General features: G+C 40.0%; 1 protein-coding gene and 1 long non-coding RNA gene across 2 annotated transcripts; one reads left to right on the top strand and one right to left on the bottom strand.

Moving 5' to 3' along the window:
- The first annotated feature begins 3,456 nt into the window (after nt 1–3,456).
- tmem102 (transmembrane protein 102) lies at nt 3,457–11,238 on the top strand. The gene is made up of 3 exons (XM_039659620.2): nt 3,457–3,603; nt 4,175–4,371; nt 9,008–11,238. The coding sequence occupies exons 2-3, from the start codon at nt 4,185–4,187 to the stop codon at nt 10,357–10,359; spliced, it is 1,539 nt and encodes a 512-aa protein (XP_039515554.1). The 5' UTR covers nt 3,457–3,603; nt 4,175–4,184; the 3' UTR covers nt 10,360–11,238.
- LOC148998526 (uncharacterized) lies at nt 11,202–13,939 on the bottom strand. Its single transcript, XR_016168511.1, has 2 exons — nt 12,757–13,939; nt 11,202–12,086 (listed from the first exon to the last, which is right to left on the bottom strand). It is a non-coding gene; the product is annotated as an uncharacterized LOC148998526 (long non-coding RNA).
- Nucleotides 13,940–14,827: the final 888 nt, after the last annotated feature.

Genomic DNA, 14,827 nt, shown 5'->3' with positions numbered 1-14,827 from the left:
TTGCCAGTCTGACCTTCTGATACTGGAGGAAATGTCTCTCTCTCTCTCTCTATCTCTCTCAGGTCATCCATCTCAATAGCTATGTATGACATCCAGTGTCCAAACTTCTCTTTATTCAAATATAAAGTGAAATCCAATGAGGTTTTAATTCCAGGGCTTGTCACTGAGTCGGGAACCTTTGAAAATGACTTTATAAATCCTCAGGTCAATTTGCAAGGGCAGCTTCATAAGCCAACTCTATCGCGGAGAGAGGCTTCTATTGATGCGACACGTCTCAATAAAGTGATCACACCACTCGTAAAACCCTCATTAACTCCAGCTATTAGAAGACCCGTGCAGATCAGGGCAAGGCAATCAAACCACTTTAGTCTCTAGAATAAGAATAAGAAATTGCTCTGTGCTTGCGGATCGAAAGACATGCTTGTATTTGAAGGACTGAACAATATAAAGGCGTTTCCCTGACGTTTCAATAGCACTGGGAATTCCACCAGTCGCTCATTACTGAAGTCGGATCAGAGTCGTCCTGTGAAAACCCATAAAGGCGTGTACATGGCGCTCTGCTTCACGAGGCCGTGATAAGTGGCTCTGTCTGGATAGACGCAGCCAGGAAAAATCAATGTTTAAAACAAAGTGGTCATTCGGTCGTTAAATTCTCCTCGCGCTTGAACGATCTTTCGGCGTCTGAACCAGCAGCGGAAACTCGGTTTCACTACAGTTGGGGAAGCGGTCAGTGAGGTACGTGTTGTTAATTGCGACTCATGGGAGTTGAAGTCGGTATTCACACGGCTTCGCTTCCTCTAACTGACATTTCGCTCTCACCCTCGCTTGTGTGGGGATTGGCAATTCATTCCCCGGTCTGATTTACCGTGACCTCGGTTGTCGAAAGAGACGTCGTCTGAAGGTGTGGGAAGTTATGATTTTTCTCCGCTTTGAATGAAATGCCCACACACACTCATATGATCACCCAAACCCTCTCTTTCCCGCTCGCTTTTCTAGGCGTCAATCATCCCAGAGAAGAGTGGTAATACAATTTCACTTCAACATGTCAGTCTCCATTCAACTGCTGCATATACCCATGAAAAGATCATCATTCTTTCTGATGTGCGGCTTCAAAAGCTGTCACTACATTCTTCCACGTTGAAAATCTCATTCGAAACCGCCGTCCGGCCTTTTTTTGTATGAAAGGCAGTGTGTTGATGCAAAAGCGCTGAATAGAGAAGAGTTTTGTATTATGAGTGAAGATGTAATTGTATGCGCATTAGATTACAGCTTCAGTTGTTAATTGGAAGGTGTATTAAAAGCATCTCGCTGTCTTCGGCCTCCGCCGTTTCTTGTCAATTATCTGCGCTGTCAGCCATCTCAGATGCTGCTTCAAAGGGGAGGTATTTCAAGGTAACACCTCAACAGAATGGGACAGGGAGAGATACCGAGAGCCTCGAAAATCTTTTGATCACTCTTCACCTGGAGAGAAAAGTCTGAGGAGAGGAGTTTAAAAGCTGCCAGGGGAGCGTTTGACTGGATTCATGGTGTCTGGCTTTTCAGATTGTGTTCCCTTGCACAATAAAGGGCAGAGTAGCTGTTCTCAAAATATTTTTAGGTTGCAGGCCAGACCAGTAAAACAAAATACCACAGGATAATAGTGGAGCAGTAAAGGAGACATTGTCAGTTAAATGCATTTTCGAGATGATTTTTGTTTGTTTGTTTTGGCATTGGGTATCATTAGAATTTAATTATTGGTATGACATAATTTCTCACATTGTGTCCTTATAGTTTGTTTAAGAGTGGGATTCCACTTTAAAGGAAAACAGACAATCGCTTTTTGTTTATATCACAGCTCATTCAGGGCCTTTGAGCTCAAATCGTGGCTGTGTCCACCAAAGCGTTTTTCGTACATTTTCAATGGGAGCGCCACGTTTTTTAAATGCCATGAGCGTAACGAGGCGCTGAGCGTTTGTTTTTTTTGTTGTTGTTTTTTCGCACTGAAGCGCAGAGCGCCTAGCGTTTTTTACTGGTCGCCGCCAAGTGTTTAGCGCCTCATGACTAAACAAAGGGCGCCAATGTCAGTATGCACACCGACGCGAAGAACGGCACGCGTAAAAGCGTCATTTTTTTTTAACGCCTCGGGTTTGTTTTTTTGGTTTGACGTGCCTCGTCAAAAACTATCCAACCAATGAGATTGGCACGTTTGCTCCCGTGTCTGGAGCTTCTGAAGTTACAGTAAAACACAACTTGGGGGCGCTCAAACACAAAACGGTCCCAGACAGCAAACTGACATTGAATCAACGTGGAAACGACGTCTCTCATGACATCGAAACAACGTTGATCTGGCATCGTTTTGCTCATCGAATTAACGTTGAACCAACGTTGTTTTGCTCATCGAATTAACGTTGAACCAACGTCAGACGCGGCATTCTTCAAAGCTAAATGAAAATCGAAAATTGGTTTGCTTTCCTAATGTTGAAACAACGTTGATTTCAAGTTGATTTTTCCGTTAGTTTTGAAGAATGACGCATCTGACGTTGGTTCAACGTTAATTCGATGAGCAAAACAACGTTGTTTCGATGTCATGTTTCCACGTTGATTCAATGTCAGTTTGCTATCTGGGGTGTTGCCGAGCACACATCCGTAACGGCGAAGAGGATATACGCCAAGTAGCATCTACACTGCCAGTAAGAAATAAGACGAGAAGGATGCAAGGCTAGATGAATGTAGATCTGCTGGACTCATTGGTGTTGGAACATAAATAACTATATGACAAACGCGACAGCAACTACAAAATAGGACTATTTCTGTTTTACATTAAGCACCATCTAATGTCAGGGAATGAATTTGCATGTTCACTCGGCTCATAGTCAGCGAAAATGGCTTGGGTGTGAACACAAAAAAACATGTCGAAAAACGCTGGTGCGCCGATATTCATCCCAGTGTGTACGGCCCTTAAGGCTGTATCCGAAATCCATACTTCCCTACAATATAGGTGAAAAACAGTATGTCACGGTAGTATATGTCCGAATTCACAGTATTTTTTAGTGGTCATGAATCAATTTTTTATACAAAAAGTATATTCTCAAGAGAGTTTGCAATTTTGCATGTAGCCTCGATCTGTTTTTATCATGTCTTTTAAATGTGTATTTTATCATTATTTCGTAGCACACTAGTTTAGCCTATATATAGTTAGGTAACCTAACACATTCATACTAAAAGCCAAACAACTTCAATTTCGATTTCATGGGGACTTTAACACTGATCCTTTCTGTTCTTGTGTCAAAATATAAAAACTACATAAAGATTAAAAAATATTTATATAGATTAATCATTAGCCTATTGTGAGACATCAGAGTTTTCTATCCCTATTATAGCCTACTGTCTGCGCCTAATCATGGTCACGATAGAGTAGACTTGTGTCCATTTTAATGTACTACTAATCCCAAGATTCTCGGAGGAGGTCCATTATTTCCGGGAAAAGTGTTGCCAGTGGGAAGGTGCGCGCAGGGGGACCTGTTGGAAATGACGGGAGCTGAAATCCTATTTTACTAAAGAAATCACAACAAGCAAAGCAACCCGGGGTCTAAGGCAGAGAGCACCGAGCCAGCGGATAACTGGGTGTGTGTAAACTATAAAGAACAAGTGTCATCGCTGAATCCTGGAGTGTTTTAGCTGGTTAGCACGTTAGCTCGCTCCACACCTGCTAGTCGGCTCATTTGGGGCTGCTTGATGCACGCATCTCAGTCAGTGGACACATGAAACATATCCCCCCTCATACAGAACACGTCATGGGAAATTCTTGTTTAGATGACATATTTCAGAGGTCTCGTAATGTGTATAAGAACTGTAATGTTATTTCACTGGAGACACTAGCTGGCTAATTAGCTATTAATCTGCCCACTGACCTACATTCCGTTACAGTTCCGTAACTAACCTGCGTGTAACTATTTAGCTGTTATTTGCAATTAATAAATAGTTTGAGTAGTTAGTTGTACTAAATAGGACTTAAATGTAACCGGTTTGTTTCCTTATCATTGGTTTGATGTGTTTATCACTTATTGTCGATATATATTTTTTAAGTTAACGTTACATAATTTAAATGCATACATTTAATGAGAATACTTGACGTTATATTGATAAAGGTGATTAGTGTGGGACAGTTTGGTGATATTGTAGTGGTTTCTCACAGGTAATGCTCAATGGAGACGCTCATGAGTGCCGTGGCGCCGGTGAAGCGCGTGCCCGAGGTGGACTTCCGCTCGGGCACGACGCTGGAGGAGCTGTCGGCGCAGGTGCACGCGCTCGTGATGCTGGAACAGGGGGAGTTCGGGGACCAGACCGCGCTCGAGGTGCACACGGCCAAAGACTTCATCTTTAATATGTTAGGTGAGAAGAACACTGTGAACACACACTTACTTAAATAAATGTGACTTGACTTACTTAAATATACACCTAATAGAAACAACACTTTGATTCCTAGTGAGTTTTCATGAACCATAATCTCTCTCACACACAGAGAGAGAGAGAGAAACAGACAGACAGACTTGGTAAACCTTACATTATGAGGACAAAAAGATAGCAATACCTGAAATCTTTGTGGGAGGAACAGCATAGCACGCATATACACATAAACAACAATTTGGACCCCCCTCTCTCTTTCTCTCTTTGTGTGTGTGTGTGTGTGTGTGAGAGTGAGAGAGAGAGAGAGAGAGAGAGAGAGAGAGAAAGAGAGAGAGACCTTGTAAACCTTACATTAAGGGGACATACAAGATGGCAATGTCTGAAATCCTTGTCCTTGTGGGGACATTTTTTGGTCCCCATGAGGAAAACAGCGTATAAATTATTCCAACAATATTACGTTTTTTGAAACTGTAAATATGCAGAAAGTTATCTGTGATGGGTATTTTTAGGGGTAGGGTTAGTTTAAGGGGATAGAATATACTGGACAACATAAAAATCATTATGTCAAAGTAAAGTCCCCATACAACATGTGTGTGTGTATATATTTAAACACCATCATATTACTGCTGTAGCTGATTAGATAAAGTACAGTAAATCCACCCTGGTCTACATTTAGATATATGGAGTGTTTTGTGTTTTTTAATGTAAAATTGCATTCAGGATGTTTGGAATGAAGTCAAGCTCATCGAACCCTTCAAACCAAGTGTGTATTTTATAAAACGGATGAAAAAGTCTTGAATATGCCGTTTATTTCAGGTGTATTCTCATTGGACTGATGCATTTGATATATCCTGACCCGAGTGAAGCTGTCTGTCCAGCAGGGGTCTCTAGTTCTCTGTATTTCACACCAGCTCTCCTCAACACCCTTTTCTAATCCCCGTCTCCATGCACACACACACACACACACACTAAATGTCATCCTGTTTTGTTTGACATAAGGGAGGCTGAGAGATTTGCAGGACTGTATTGTTCTCTGTAATCCTGTCAAATGCTGGATTTGCTGACAGTTTCTCTTCCCGTCTCTCGTTCTACTTTTTCTTTCCCTCGCCCGCTGTTTTTATATTTGTAAAGCCGTAGCCTGTTCTCTCCTCCGTTGGAAACCTTTTAGCCTGTAGCTCTCGTCTGATTCGGTTTCATGTGACTCATCCAGCATTTGTTGTGTTTGTCGTTACTTTTGCACCTTTGTTTACCGACGTGGACACGGATTTATTTTTCTCCGTCCTGTCAGTGCAACGTTTATAATTCTTTCTGTTGTGTCTCCCTTTTGTTGTCCTTTTTAACCCTTTGATGTTCATCCAAAAGCTTCCTACTTATTATTTCCATCTCTCACTCTCCAAAAATATGCAGAGATTTTCAAAGCGACATCCATCACACACCTACAGAGAACGATAGATAGGCGGCTTGTTATTTTTATGCATTCATTCTGAATATTCAGCCCGTATGACGGGAAAAACTGACGATCCACTTTTGTTGAGCCGTACCCATGAGAAGACACTTCAGAAGACCTTACAGTGCAAGTGTGGCACTGATCAATTAATCATTATGATTTCTGTTTCCACACCTTCATGACCTGCAAACATTAGCATACCATCTGCACGCCAGCCTCTCGACTCACTACAATCCTGCGAATGTATTTCTCCCAGAGGAGCTAATTAAACTGAAATATGTTAAAAATGTAAAGGGCAAAAGGGATCATGGTTATTGTAGAAAAACAAAAAAACACACTCTTCATCAATGTTCTGGTGTGAAGGTCACAGGCTCCCTCAAACAAACACCATAAACAATTTTTCTTTTCCCGCTAATAATTACGTATTTATACTTCTCATGAAAACTCCCAAATTAACACGTGGATACCTCGAATTTTGAGTGTTTTCTAAATGGATCTGTTTAAAATGTGTTTATAAGGCCACCGAGAGTATGTGATTTTTTTTTTTTTTTTTTTTTTTGCGTCGAAATGGTTTCAGTTTTTCTTACGTTTCTTCCGTAAATTTAGAATAAATGCTAATCAATATTTGAGTCATTTTCCCGATCAAAACCGATTGTTTATTAGTGATTGTATATCAAGCGGTGACATGTTTTCTGTGCATTAGGTTTTGTGATATCACCGTAACAAATATATAGAGTCTCTCAGCGCCAACGCCAAGGGGGTAATCCATCAGCCGGAAGTTGAAGCCTCGCGGGAGCCGCCTGCTGTTAGCATCCCATTGACTCCCATTCATTTTTGCGTCACTTTCACAGCGAATAACTTTACATCTGAGGCGTCCAAAGACCATTTCTAAAGAAACACGACAAAGTATAAAATGCTCCATTACTTTGTATCTTACGTTACGGCCCCGTAGAAGCCGTTTTTGTAAAAATAGGCTAAAGATTGCGTCATAACCACGGGACTTTCTGTCGCACGATAGAGACCGTATAGACAGGAGGAGAAGCAAACAATTGCAAACAGCATAAACTAAACGATCGATTCTTTGTTCTCATTTTGATTAAACTTAAATTGATTCTTTAAATCCAATTTTTCATCCTGTATTTGTCTGAGTTATGTATTGCTTGGACAGAGAGATTATGTAGCATCATTATAACATTCATCTTGTTATTTAAATCCATAATGTTATCGTTATTTTTTCTTGGAAAAAGTCCCAGTAAGTGTCCCGTAGAGGTGACTTGAGTCCAACCTTCAATACATTATGTGTAACTCATGCTTTGACAGCAGTGCATGTTGGGCTCTGATTTATGACTGGTAAATGCGTATGCTAACCAGCTCCCCTTTGGCGTCTGTCATGCTGAGAGATGTTTTGTATTGAAGGCATTATTCTGGTTTTGTTTTAAAGTGGTCAATAACGGTGAGCGTATGAGGGAGTGATGAGTGAAATGCATCTGGTGCCGATGGCTTCTGCCTGTAGGGAGCGATGGACATAATGAATTCATTATTTTTGCATGAACAAACTGGTAATTAGTAAAACTATTGCTACTTTTTTTTTTTAACACCCCTAGAAAGACATCAGTTATTTTCCTTATTTCCCTAGTGAAGGATCATCTTTAGATTATGGGTCATCAAAGCACTATTTTGAAACTCGTCCATATGGCGGCTTCACTTAATATTCAGTCCTCCTCTCAAAGCGTCTTTTTATTAGTGTAAATGAATGTATGTGATAAATAATTCTAAAGAAATGTGTATTGACCAATTTCTAAGTTCATAAAATATTAAAAGGCAAGATGTTTGTTTTGATTTAAAAAGGATGCCATTAGAGATTTGAAATGTTCATTGCAAAGAATTTAAGGCGCAACGGCTTGAATTGCAAAACAGAGTTGAGGCAGACTATTCATTTATATCTTTTCACTCTGAATGAGCAGGAATTATCTGACTCAGAGGATGATGATGCTGTTCCTAAAATGACAGAAATCTCCCTAATCCTCTTCTCAGTCTGTTTCCCTCCCTTCATTCCTTCTGCTTGTTCCTCACTCACTTCAGAAACCAATTATTCAACTAATACTGCATATTATATATATATATATATATACACACACACACACACAGGTGAAACTCGAAAAATTAAAATATCGTTTTCAGTATTTCAGTAATTAAACTTAAAAGTTGAAAGTATTATATTATATATACTCATTACATACAAAGTGAGATATTTCAAGCCTTTTTTTGTTATAATTTTAATGATTTTGAAAATTAAATTTAATATTTAAGGATACATCTATATTGTATTTATAAAAAGAAAACTATGCAGTGTTATTTTACATATAATTTCTTAAATTTGCTTAGTTATATTTTTATTTGCCTATTTGTTTATATTTTATTACTAACTTTATACTTGTCTTTAATAATGTTTGGAGTGTATTAGTTATTTTAGTTCATTTGTTGTTGTCCAGGCTGCTAATTTTTGCTCATGGTGTTCAGCTGCAACACAATGTTTTGCAAAAAGGCACAGAATCAGGCGTAATGATATGACGCAGCGCCTGAAAATAGTGCCCAGCTTCCAACATGACCGGGACTAAGTTTGTGTAGTCATCGCGCCTGCTGCACTCATGGTACGGCAGTAAAGTTTCTTGATTATTATGCAGGAATGAGAGTATAGATCCCTGCATATCAGCCTGAGAAAATCACAACTTAACATTTTTCGTCGGCCTCAGTGCACGATGTAACTATAGAAGAGTCAAGTTTTAAATAGGAAAAATATCGAAACACTTTGGTATAATTTTTTTGGGAGAAATGCTAATGGTCTTGTGCACTTCAATGATGTATGCTAAGCTATGCTAAAAGTGGTGCCGCCAGAACCGGAGATCGGCTGAATGGATTCAAAAAAGGTAAAACTCAACAGTTTAACTCTGGGGAAGTTGTAAAAAGAGTATTTCCAAAAAATAAACGTATTTCCAAAAAAGTGGAGTATCCCTTTAAGACATTTTAAATGCTTTCAGCATTTTGAACTTGAATTGTTTAGAGCTGTGATAACATTGCCCTCTTCTACCCATCCAATATCTCCCTAGCACTATTTGTCTTTTTAAAGACAGTTGATATTACCTCTTTAGCCATGAATATTCTTCCTTTTCACAGGCCTGGTGCAAAAGGTAGACAAACGACTACCGGTTGCCAACGAATACCTGCTGCTATCAGGTGGGGCCAGGGAAGGTGTTCTTGACCTTAACCCAGAGGACCTTGGTGACTACGCCAAAGGTGTTGACTATGATTTGGACTTCACTCTACTGGTGCCAGCTCTGAAATTGCATGACCGCAATCAGCCTGTGACGCTGGACATGAGGCATTCCCCACCTTGCCATTCATGGCTAAGCCTGCGCCTCTGCGATCCCGCGATGCTGATGCGTTGGGGAATCTGCTGTCAAGACGAAATTAACACCGAGAATAAAGATGCGGAAGAGGAAGAAACTGGCGGAGCACCCGGCTCAATCCCATCACTACAGCATCCTCCATCATTAGATGGGTGCTACTTCTCTCCGTTGTTGGTCGCCGATTGGTTCTGGAGTGTAGTTGGGACAGCGGTTGAAGACTTGCGGAGGAATCCTCAAAGAGGGATCCCTGTTCCTGATCGTGTGGAGCGTAACGGCCCTTTAACAACGCTGATTCTCACGGCAGGAACTAGCCGGATCCTCTACGACTTGCTTCCAGTGGTGTCGTTCCGTGGCTGGCCGGCCGTCGCACAGGGCTGGCTCACGACCAACCATTTCTGGGATGGTAAAATAACAGAAGAGGAGGCCATCAGTGGGTTCTACCTGCTCCCATGTTATTCTCCAGCTGCAAGTCCCTCAACCAGACCTGATCGCGAGTGGAGACTTGCCTTCTCCCGCAGTGAGGTTCAGCTAAAGAAATGCGTGCCCTACCCAATGGCACAAGCCTTCCAAGCGGCTAAAGCCGTATTGTCAAGACTGTTAGCTCGCCCTCGCACCGGCCTTAGCCTCTACCACCTGCGTACCTTGATGTTTTGGGCATGCGATCGCTTGCCGACCAGCTTCCTTAGCTGTCCAGATAACGAGACACCTGCACGACTCTTCCTTGGTCTTCTCGATGACTTGTCTCACTGCGTTCTGGGCAAAAACTGTCCCAATTACTTCCTACCCCAGTGCAACATGCTAGAGCATCTCACGGACGGCGCTGCCCTGTTAGTCGCGCGTAAACTTGCACATTTACGTTCTGATCCTGCAGAGCACTTAAGAGCTGCTTTAGAGCAAGCGCAACAGGCATGCCAGCTCAAACGAGAGGCAGCGGGAGCTGGGAGCAATGGCTTATCATCGCCTAGCCACGGATATGGTGCAGGATCACCTCAGGATGACCGGCTAGCACAGCGACTACAACAGCTGGTGACGGAAAACCCTGGCAAATCAATTTCAGTCTTCCTCAACCCAGACGACGTCACACGTCCTCATTTCCGCATTGATGACAAGTTCTACTGAGTGGACGGAGCTGGTTTACACACTTACAAGGGTACAGAAACCCTATATAACAGAACTTATAACGGACATGTCACTGTACTTCTGTATTGAGCCAAACTGTCTCCAGAGTTTTGTTTTTCGCTCAACAAGGCTGACTACAATCAAAGCACCTGCTTGATGCTCCCATGAGGGTTTAACGGGTGTCACACATGTCAGGGAGAACAGAACAGATTTTTTAGTTATGTGACTTGATAATAGAGAGCCTAAGTCCCGCCCCTCCGCTTCCGGCTCATGGGACCTTATTTCGGAAAAACATGAATGGTAGTCAATGGCGAGAAACAACTTATCTTTTTATTCCGTCTGAACTGTGCCCTCAATTACACATATGATGTTTGTCAATTTAAAAGATAATTCTGAAAGTCAAAAACATCGCAGTTTGTCATAAAACAGAAGAGCAACATTGAGTTTTATGTGAAAATCGCTCTATGAACTACATCTCCCAGGAAGCGAAACAACGAGTGAGATTCGCTGCTCGTGTGTGTGCAGTCTGGTACAAAACACTCAGGTAACGTTACGATCGTAACGTAAGACTATAGAAACAATGACAGACAGTAGCCTCAGTAAAGTTAGCTTCATTCATTGAGAGAAAATGTGCGCCTTTGGGGTTTGTAGTCTTTGTAATACGTATTTTCAGAGTTTTATACCTCAACGGCTTTACATCAAACTGCGACTTTCTTTACTTTAAAATGTATCTTTTAAATTGACAAACATCATATGTGTAATTCAGGGCAAAATTCAAACGAGATCAAAATATTTGTTGTCTCTCGCCATTGACTACCATTCAATATTTTTCCGAAATAAGGTCCCGTGGTGGTCGACCGGAAGGGGAGGGACTTAGGCTCTCTACATCAAAATTCAGTCACGTCCTGAGGAAATCCTCATTGACATTGTACATTGTACTTCAATTGAGTTTGAAGAGATTTAACTCGCTACTTGGCACTACTGAGAATAGAAACTACTAATATTTTCTGCTGAATGAGGGCAGTAGAGCTGGAAAACCAACTCGGCCAAGGCACATCATGATGAAACCGAACGCAATGTTTTGTGTGTGTGTGGAGAAGTTTGTGGTTATTGATCACATAAGCCTCTCTTTCTTTAATCAGTCGTTTACCCTGCTTGCTCCCTTTCTCAGGTACTTTTTATTACTTTCTTTTAACTGGCGAGTTTTGAGTTTTGACCAGAAAGATAGAAAAAGACAAGGAATAACTCGCAAATCCAGGTCTAAGAAGCTGTTGTACAGCACGTAGAAACAATCTTTTTAGAACAAATACTGTTCGAAGCTATATATGCCAATGATAGTATATCAAGTATCAGAGACCGTTTTAGATGCTGTATAGAGATAGGTTGTACACCGATTGTGGATTCTAATCTACACATAAACGGTATGTGGTATAGTGTAAGGGCTTTTCTTTGTCAATCATTATTGCATATGTTTAAATTAAAGTGAAAGTTAGATGTTTAGAGAGAGATCTAGACTGGGCAACAGGTTTAGAGAAAGGATAGAAAGAGACAGGAGTACGTCTCAGTGTTTTTGTGTGTGTGAAATGAGTATCTCACTCATGCAGATTTGCATTGATAGGCAGAGATGGATGGAGAAAGTCAAACACGACGATTAGGCCGAACCAATGCGACTCGTGGGATGGCAGACATCTGCTCTCACTCACTCATTGTCCCTTCCCGTCTCCTTCCTACACTCTAAAAAATGATGTGTTGAATTTACTTAAAATATATATGCACCATTTTTGCATCATACTTTTTAAGTAATCCCAACTTGGAATAATTTTACTTAAAATTAACAAGAAAATCTTTGTTATATTTGAGTTCACGCAACATTCTTTACTTAAAAATGTATGCATCACGTTACATATATTTTTAAGTAAAGAATGTCACGTGAACTAAAATATTTAAGTTCATCTTATGTAAAATTATTCCAAGTTAAAAATGTACTTAATTAAATGATTACGGATTACTTAAAAAGTATGACGCAAAAATGGTGCATATATCTTTTAAGTAAATCCAACACAGTGCAGGCCATGTGAGATCAAAACAAATCTTAGTTCTGTTAACTTAACATTTAAGCTCATTTATATATAAAAATAAGACAATTAAATCAGTTGAACCAACCATTTTAACTTATTTTAGATCTTCAGCTTACATGTCTTAAAATAAATTAAACGTGCAAATCACACGCAATAAAGCATTTCACTTTATTATTTATTTTTTACCCACAACTTTTAAATTGCATCTTAAAATATATTAAAATGGAAAACAGTTGTTAAAATAATAATATGGTCACAATATTACAGTTTTTTCTTGGATCAAAAAAATGAAGGCTTGGTGGGCAGAAGATATATAGGCCTAAATCCTTCCCTCTTCATCGGCCTGTTCTTTATCCATCTCTACCTCTTCAACTGTGCTCAAGGATTAAAGAACAATATTACATGTGTATTCAGCATAAATCGCATTAGCACCCTGTGGGAGTTGGGCAGACCATTCATGTGTGCTGCTGCGCATATACAGAGCAATCAGTAACAGCGTTGCCTTTGAATGATGGCAAAATGGCGAGGAATAGTCTTTTTTTAGCGGATTTGTTATTCCAGACATGCTACTGAAAAGAGTTTGTGTAGTGTTGCACACGGCACAGGTAGGCTCCTATACACATATCTGCTGTATGCCAAGGAAAAGACACCAAAGACTGATTGCTTGAGATTAAATGTCATGCATCATGTAGGAAAGCGGATGCATATCTATTGTAAATTGTCAGGGTTTGACACTGTATACCTTAAAAGGCCTATTTAGTGGGTTGAAATGCTTGAATCCATATTTGTAATGCTATTTTCAGTGTTTTACTGCTTGTATTATGACAATTCCTGATTTTAAAATAACAGTGGTACTATGCAACATTTCTGAATCGACTTTATGAATGAGATATTAAAGCATGTGATAATTACCCAAGGGGTTTTATATAGTGATTGCAAATTCAATTTAATGTTCCTGCCTCAGGGCATGATGAAATGTCCCGAATGCATTTCAGGTAAATATCTGAAGAAAGCCAAAGCACATTCATTTTCTTTCCCAACTTTTTTTTTTGTTAATAACTTGGTCCCAGTGTTTCTTTATCTGATAGCGTATTCCCTCTGGTCATGCCGTTGTGTAATAAAGAGTATTTTCGCCCTTGAGCAATGAATGTAAACAACTTATTTTACCTCTTAAATTAATCTAGTCACCTGTTTAAATTCCCTGAACGGAAAAGAAATGACGCATATTTAAATGGTACCAAATATTTATACATTTTCATATCACTTCTCTATTGTGCCTCGGAAGGCGTTTGTTTTTTCTTTTCTTTTGTGTGTGTGTGTGTGGTGGGGGATTGCCCTCACTTCTTTTTTGTGCAATTCTATGTGATGCTGGTCGTAGCATGAAATAAAACATTACATCTCTATGAAGATTTGTTTATATTTGATATCTATGAATATTGCTCATTTCAAACTTTTGAAACAAGACATTATGTGTATAATCCAGACAGTCAGGTCAAATGTGTTTCTACATTATACAATGAATAATTTGGTATGATCATACGCAAGTCAAACGCTGATTTGACATGATAATTCAAAACCAGATTATTGACGCATCCATGAACACCAGGAACCATCATAGACCAACACCAACACGCAATGAACCGGAAATAACTAAGGGTTTATATACACAGGATGACAAGGGGCCAATGAGGGAATTATTGTTCGACGGAAGAATCCCAAATAAGATTCAGAATTAAAAGGCCGAATAATCCTACTAATAAGGCCCGTACACCAAGATTGAAAAATACAATGATAAAGATATAAAAGAACAGCAGAATCCACACCACATCTAACGGTAATGGCACAGAGAAACGACTGTGTTGGAATCACTTTCAGAATGATAAATTCAATCAATTCAATTCAATAATTTATTGCCATGTCAACAAGTTGATTGGAATTTGTCTCGGTACAACTCTCACACATAAATAACCATAAAAGACACAGACATCATAAGTACGCCAACAATAAGACATTAGACCAAAACCCTGCAAAAATTCAAAAAGACAATAGCCCACGGCAAAGAAAGTGCACAATGCATACAATAAAACATTGACAGCCAATCAGAATCCATCCTGCTTCAAAGACTTTGAGCATCTAAAGCGTCAGAGGTCAAAACTGCAGTGTACACTTAGAATAAACAGGACGTTAATATATGTATTGTTAGATATCTTCATAGCTATTGTTTTTGGTGTAAATGGGCCTTTAGTCTTGGCCTCTCTATGTGCAGTGCAGTATTTGTGCAACAGAGGACGCTGTTTGACTACTGTGTTAGCTTGATCTTCAACCCATTCTGTGCCGATTCCCACTCGAGAGTTGCAGTTCAGAAGATGCCACGTCTTTCCTCAGTCCTC

Source organism: Pimephales promelas, chromosome 1 (assembly GCF_988280905.1).
Source record: "Pimephales promelas chromosome 1, fPimPro1.hap1.1, whole genome shotgun sequence".
In the NCBI taxonomy this organism is placed as follows: domain Eukaryota; kingdom Metazoa; phylum Chordata; class Actinopteri; order Cypriniformes; family Leuciscidae; genus Pimephales; species Pimephales promelas.
This window is presented reverse-complemented; position numbering and strand designations above follow the sequence as displayed.

Bases quoted from the DNA above. Each gene is read 5' to 3' on its own strand.
- tmem102 (XM_039659620.2), top strand. From the start codon at position 4,185: ATGGAGACGCTCATGAGTGCCGTGGCGCCGGTGAAGCGCGTGCCCGAG. The intron at 4,372-9,007 runs GTGAGAAGAACA...TCCTTTTCACAG, and splicing joins CTTCATCTTTAATATGTTAG to GCCTGGTGCAAAAGGTAGAC.